Source organism: Podarcis pityusensis (genome assembly GCF_964106645.2).
Source record: "Podarcis pityusensis genome assembly, chromosome: 8".
Classification (NCBI taxonomy): domain Eukaryota; kingdom Metazoa; phylum Chordata; class Lepidosauria; order Squamata; family Lacertidae; genus Podarcis; species Podarcis pityusensis.
The window spans coordinates 31,995,204-32,001,392 of NC_138033.1; the positions used below are offsets into that span (position 1 = coordinate 31,995,204).

Genomic DNA, 6,189 nt, shown 5'->3' on the forward strand with positions numbered 1-6,189 from the left:
ATGGGCTTTTGGCTTCATTTTAGATGGAGCCAAAACCCAAGGGACAGAGCAGCAGCAGTGATCCAGTGCAGCCCTTTGGAACTGACTCCTCCAGCTCAGGCGATCCAGAAGCATCCAGACGTTTCAGGCTGCAATCATTCCCACCAGCCCTAGCTGCAGTTCAGAAACACCTGGAGAGCACTTCTTGTCCACCTGCTGTGAGGAGCGAGGTGCGCTCTGCACTCGCTCAGGCGCACTCTTATTCGCCACGACTCCCAAGGTTACCAAGACATCCATCCAACATCCAGAGGCTGGCCAATAAAAACTCCCCGCCTGCCCCACCCCGACCACCGCCCTCCACGTGCCAGACCGCCGTCCCCACCTCCCCTGGCGGCGATCCCCTTTGGCTTACGCTCCCCCGGGCCAGGGTCCCCCCTTGCCCAGCCGTGCCACTCCCTGCCGCTCGCCAGCGCTTCCCCACCGGCGGGAGAGACCCCTCCCCAGGCCTGGCTCTGCCTCCCATTGGGCGGGGGTTTAAAGGCCCGGCCCCGCCTCCCCCTGCCCGGGCGCTCTTATTAGCCGCCGCTTTGGCGCAGCCTCGGCAGTTCAAGCAGCGCAGCTTCGACGAGGCGGGCGGTGGAGGTGGTCGCTCGGTCGCGCACAGCCGGAGTGGGCACAGCGAGGGGGGTGCGCCGCAGCCGTCGGACCCGATCCCAGCTCCTCCTCCTCCTCCCGGGGGCGCTCTTTCCTCTCGGGGGGAGCCTTGGCCAAAGGCGCGCCCGGGGCTCCTGCCCAGCGCCCGCCCTTCCGTCCTGGGATTATTGTTACTTCGGAGCCGTCTTCGGGTGTGACTCGCCTCGCTCCGCAGCAGCCATGGGGAGCCACAGCTCGAAAGCCGCCAAGGGGGACGTGATGGCCCAGGATGCCGCCGCCGCCGCGGACGCCTCGCCCTCCAAGGCCAACGGCCAGGTGGGTCTCCTTCCTCGCCCCTGCGCTGGATCCTCAGCTTACGCGCCCTGGACGGGGCCAACAGCCTCCTTAGAGATTTCCCCCCCCCCCTCGCGCCATGCCATTGTCTAGGCTGAAACTCGGGGGAGGGGGAAGAGATAGTCACACTCGATCTCTTCCCTGCGCCCCCCACTCCCCAATCGCACCGATCCGGATTTTGGGCTTCGAAGGAACGGCCGCCCGCGCCACGTTCTCGTGGACGCTTTTATTTTCGCGCTGGCTGCCGTGCGCTTTCCCCGGACGCGCGTTTTGAATTTCCGAGCAGCTTTTAACTCGTTGAACCGCCACGCTCTTTGAATGGGCTGTTGCGACCGCCTCGCTTAAAAGGAGATTTTTAAAAAAAATTCTAGCTCTGTTTTGATCCGCGCAGCAGCGCCCCTCTTTACGCTTTCTCCCGCGCCCCCCCCCAATCCGTTGGAGACAGTGGCGCCGTGGTCCGCCTTTGTTTGGCGCTCCCTCCTCGGCGAAAGGAGCGGAGACCCTCCCCTCCTCCCTCCTTCGCTCGCTCGGCTGCGGCTGGGCTGTTTGCAGAGGAAACAAAGGAAGGACCCGGCTGGCTCGACCCGCGGCAGGGGGAGGGGAGGGGGCTGCGCTGTGCCGCGCCGCATAACTCGGATCGAGGGGCAGAAAAATCCTCGCCGATGAGGGGCTTCATTTTGTGGCAGGGGTTGGGTGAAGAGCAGAGAAGATCGCTTGCTTAATATATGGTGCTTAGCACGTGCCATATTTGGGGGGGGGGGTGTAAAAAAAAAAGCCGTGAATCTTTATGCATTTTGCAAAGCAAAGCGGTTGCTAGCCTTTTTTGCATTTTGCAAAATAAAGGCCGGACTCGGGTGCACATAGACGTGCTCGCGCGCTCTTAGTGCAAAGCTGAGATCTGGAAAAAGGCGTCGCCGCCCCACCTTTGGACTCGGGTGGGACCCAGATTTTGGAGTAGAACGTGCACAGAGGAGCCTTTTTGTACGAGGGGGTAGGAACTGCTCTGTGCAATCGTGGGGCGCGGGCGAGCCCCGAAATGGGCTTCGCCGACGCGCCCCTCGGTCTCTCCCCAAACACCGTCAGAGGGAGAAATCCAAGGGGCTTTTTATAACATCATGCCTGGAAAGCAAAACTGCAACGGGCCAATTTCCCGAATGGGGTGGGAATTACCGATTTGTAGTCCGTCCGCCGCCCTGAGCGCGTTTGGCTGCCTGCGTCGAGGCGAGCTTCCCGCGGGCGCTCGTCTCTTTCCCCCACCCTCCTCTGCAACCGCGCACGGGGCGGCCCGAGAAGCTGTTGGAGCGCGGGCGCCACCTTGTGGTAGCGTAGAATGGGGTTCTTTCTATTCTGTCCCCCCCCCCCCTTCTCTGCACTGCCATTCAAATGGGCGGCTGGATCCTAACAAATCATAGAGAGCATTGAGAGGGGGGACACCTTGAAATGTACGCTACCCCGTGTTCATGGAGAAATTGCTGGAGGGGGCCTGCAGAGGAACGGAATTCAGTTTACAGAAGGCTCCTTTTGGGCATGCCAACAGCAGGGACCACTAGGCTTTTAGCAGACAGATCCAAAGCATTTTTATTCTTGCCGGTAAGAATAGACGAGCCCCTCCTGGATCAGGCAAGGGTCCCACCTTGACAGCAACCACTGTGGCTTGTAGGAAGCCCACAAGCAGCACAAACCCCCTCTCCTGCTCTCCTTCAGCGACTAGTATTTTGGGGATCTGCTGTAATGGGTGACCTAATAGGGCTTACTCTGTCCTACAAGGCTCTGTCCTACATTCTCCGCATCAGGGGCACTCTGGTTACCTGCAACTTGGGTGTGTCCCTGAAGCATGTGCAAGAAAAGCCAAAAAGTGGGAGGGGGCTGTGTAACCTTAGGATTGCCTTGCCTGGCAGTACTGCGGTGGTGGTGGTGGTTGGTTGGTTTTCCTGCAGTTCTCATTGAGGTTTAGCGGTTTAGCTTCCTTGAATAAAATGCCTTTTGAAACCTGGCTTGAGACCTGTAAAAACAGCGAGTTCTGTCTTCTCCCATCAGGAGAACGGCCACGTGAAGATCAACGGGGACGTGTCTCCCAAGGCTGACGGAGAAGCCACCCCGCTCAACGGCAACGGATCCGCGGAGCCGGTCAAGGAGGAAGCCAAGCTAGAAGCGGGCAGCGGTGATGCCATCGAGCCGGCCCCCGTCACCGAAGGCGCTGAAGCCAAGCCAGCAGACGGGGCCACGGATTCGGCCACAGCTCCCAAAGAGACCCCCAAGAAGAAGAAGAAGTTCTCTTTTAAGAAGTCTTTCAAGCTGAGCGGCATCTCCTTCCGGAAGACCAAGAAGGAAGCAGGAGATGCTTCGGCCGTGTCCTCCCCCAGCGAGGAGCAAGGCAAGGCGGAGGCCAAGGGGGAGGAGAACCTGGCGTGTGCTGCAGGGGAGTCGGAGCAGGAGGCCGCCACCAAAGAGGAGAGCCCCGAAGAGAAGCCGGCCGCCCCAGTTGAGCCGGCTGCTACGGCGGCCGCCCCTGAGGGCCAGCAGGAAGCAGAGAGCAAGAGAGAAGTGGCAAGTGAAGGACCAGAGGAGGAGGAAGAGAAGCAGCAGCAGCAGCCGCCGCCCAGCGAGAGCCAGGAGGACACGAAGCCAGGAGAGACCTCAAAACCAGCAGAGGCGGAGCCCAGTCCTGCACCTGCTGAGCAGAAGGAAGAGTAGAGGCAGCTTAACGATGTCCACCTAACTTAAAAAAAAAGAAAAAAAGAGACTTATTTGTGCCATCCTTCTCATCCCCAGTAACCCCTTTGGAACTGCTGCCTTGTTCACACAACACACATACACACCACACACAATGCCACAAACACAAGTCTCTCGGCGTAGAACTGACAAGCTTTCACTCCAGTGTCCCCCTCCCCCTTTTCTCACTCTTCATCCAACACAGTTAAGCAAAAAACCAACTTGGATCCTTGGTGCCCAGCACAGCCACCGCTACCACTCAGGAGTAGGCGTTCTTAAGATCCTTCTGAAACTCTTATGGAGGAAATACTGTTCCTGGATGCAACTGGAAATTTGCTCAGTTTAATGAGACTCCAGATATTAACACCGGGTTCTGGTCTCTCTCTGATCTTCTGTTTCTACTAATCCTCAAAGCAGCTTTTTCAAAAAGAAAAGGAGTCCAATAAACCAGCAACTGACCGTTCTTCAAAACGGATATTCTCTTTTATCTCTTCTTGGTTTACATTCCTGGTTCTGACTTCATTTAAAAGTATTTTGTGCTTTTTATAGAAACCAACAGTTTAAAAGCTAATCTGGTTAGTTTTTTATAATGTCTTGCTCTTGGCTTTAAACTATAAAGCTTGTAAGTCCACTGTGTTTAATTTGACTTCAGAGGGAGAACTTCTTTGGGGTTTATTTAGGGGGGCACTTGGGTGGGGGGGCAGGGGGTGAGGGAGAGTGCTGGCTGTATGCTGTGACTTCAGTTTTTTGTTTCATTGTCTTTGTAAATAATTTTTTAATGACCCAACTTCTGATCTGCAATTTTCTAACTCCTAAATGAAAAAAAAAAGTTGTATGGGTCTTATTGTAACATTTGAAAGGAATAAATGGTGACCCCTTTATGGATTAGACTTGGGTCCTTATTATCTGAGGAATGCTGGCTGTCTATTCAGGAGTGCTGTCAAATTGCTGTTGACACAAAACTAGAATTTTTACTTGCTAAGCTCCCAAATCCCATATTGGGATTCCTCAGTCAGTGGTGGGTGTGGAATACACCCTTTACCTACATACGTTCATTCTTCACATTTTCCAAAGTATGGATCTGCAAGTTGCATATACCAGTGCTGGGTGTTGGCCTCACCCACTCCAGAAGTAGTTTGCAAAGTGGGGGTGAGAGTGCCTAGGCTTGCATCCTGGGTGTCTTAATGTGCCAGTATCCCCGTGGGAATAGTACAAAGTTCATTTTCTGAAGGGGAGGAACCCTAACCCCCAAGACTTGGCTTATTCTTGGCAGGAAGATCAGCAGTCTGCCTAGTGGGAAGATGTCTAGAGGCGCTGTTGTATGTATTTGAAGGATCTGCTATAGCAGCTTGGTTAATTTCAGTGTATTGAGCAGCCCCCAAATACTGTTAATCTGTCCCCTTCTGGCCTGCAATGAATTTATGGTCCCCCCTCCTCTTCCCTGCTTAGCAGGTAAGAAATAACTTCACCTTGTCATGCTGCCTAACTTGATTGGGAGGCCAAATGTCATGTTAATGGCTCCCCTCCCCTCCTTGATATAAGCTAGGTATGTTTTGATGCTATACATACCTATATCTTCCCCTTCTCCCTGCCCCAAAGCAAACAGAACATGGCTTCAGTATCTACCTTAAATATTGAATTTGCAAATGCTGATGGGTGCCACACCTTGAGTGATGTCTACCTACGGGTAAAACTGTCCATATTACTTGCTGTTGGGCCAATAATAGCAGTGACCATCTAACAGAAGTCAAGCTTTGATGGAGCTCTGGTGCCTCAGGTAGCTTACAGGTGAGTAAAAAAAGGGGGGGTTGGATATTTATCCTCTGCCTACATGCTCGGGGACCCTGCTCTTGAGTACGAATGCTCCTCTGGAAGAGGGAAGCAGCCTGGTGGAGGCACTCTTTATAAGCCAGCATCACCCATGTTGTGTAGTCAGTATGGCAGCCATTTTAAGTCATCATACGTGATCAGGCAGAGATGTCTCTTAACAGCCATTGTAATGCTTCAGCTGCCTTTGCTATATGATGGAGAGCAAGAATCTTAAGGTGAAGGTGGCAAACTGGATGGGTACTTAACTGTATAGCTGTATAACTACCTAAAAATGGGTTGCAAGAGACTAGATAAACAAGCTTCATAGCACAATAGCTGTGTATTTCATTAACCACTGCAGCTGTTAATATTTTATAGATTTGCTATGGGGCTATGTATACTGTATTCCTGCTTTCTGGGCAGTAAAAATTTTTTTGGAACAGCTTGTTTTGAAATGAGATCTAAAACTAACCTGTTCAAATCAAAAGAATAGGGTATGTGTCAAATGTAGTAAATGGAGGATACTGCCAACTCTAATATCCCTTTGAGAGAGAGGCTTATTCATGCAGCTGTTTCCCCCTTCTAATTTGCTTCAGTTTTGTTTTTCTTTTAGTTTTGTGGTTGTATATGCAAGAATGCCACAAAAGTGTACTTAGAGGTGTTTAACTGGTGTTTTTTTAACACCAACCTTTCTCTAGAAAT

General features: G+C 53.0%; 1 protein-coding gene across 1 annotated transcript; it reads left to right on the forward strand.

Annotated features, from left to right (window-relative positions):
* The first annotated feature begins 576 nt into the window (after nt 1–576).
* Nucleotides 577–4,566, forward strand: MARCKSL1 (MARCKS like 1). Its single transcript, XM_081018098.1, has 2 exons — nt 577–948; nt 3,004–4,566. Exons 1-2 carry the CDS (start codon nt 853–855, stop codon nt 3,658–3,660), a joined length of 753 nt encoding a protein of 250 aa, XP_080874224.1. The 5' UTR covers nt 577–852; the 3' UTR covers nt 3,661–4,566.
* Nucleotides 4,567–6,189: the final 1,623 nt, after the last annotated feature.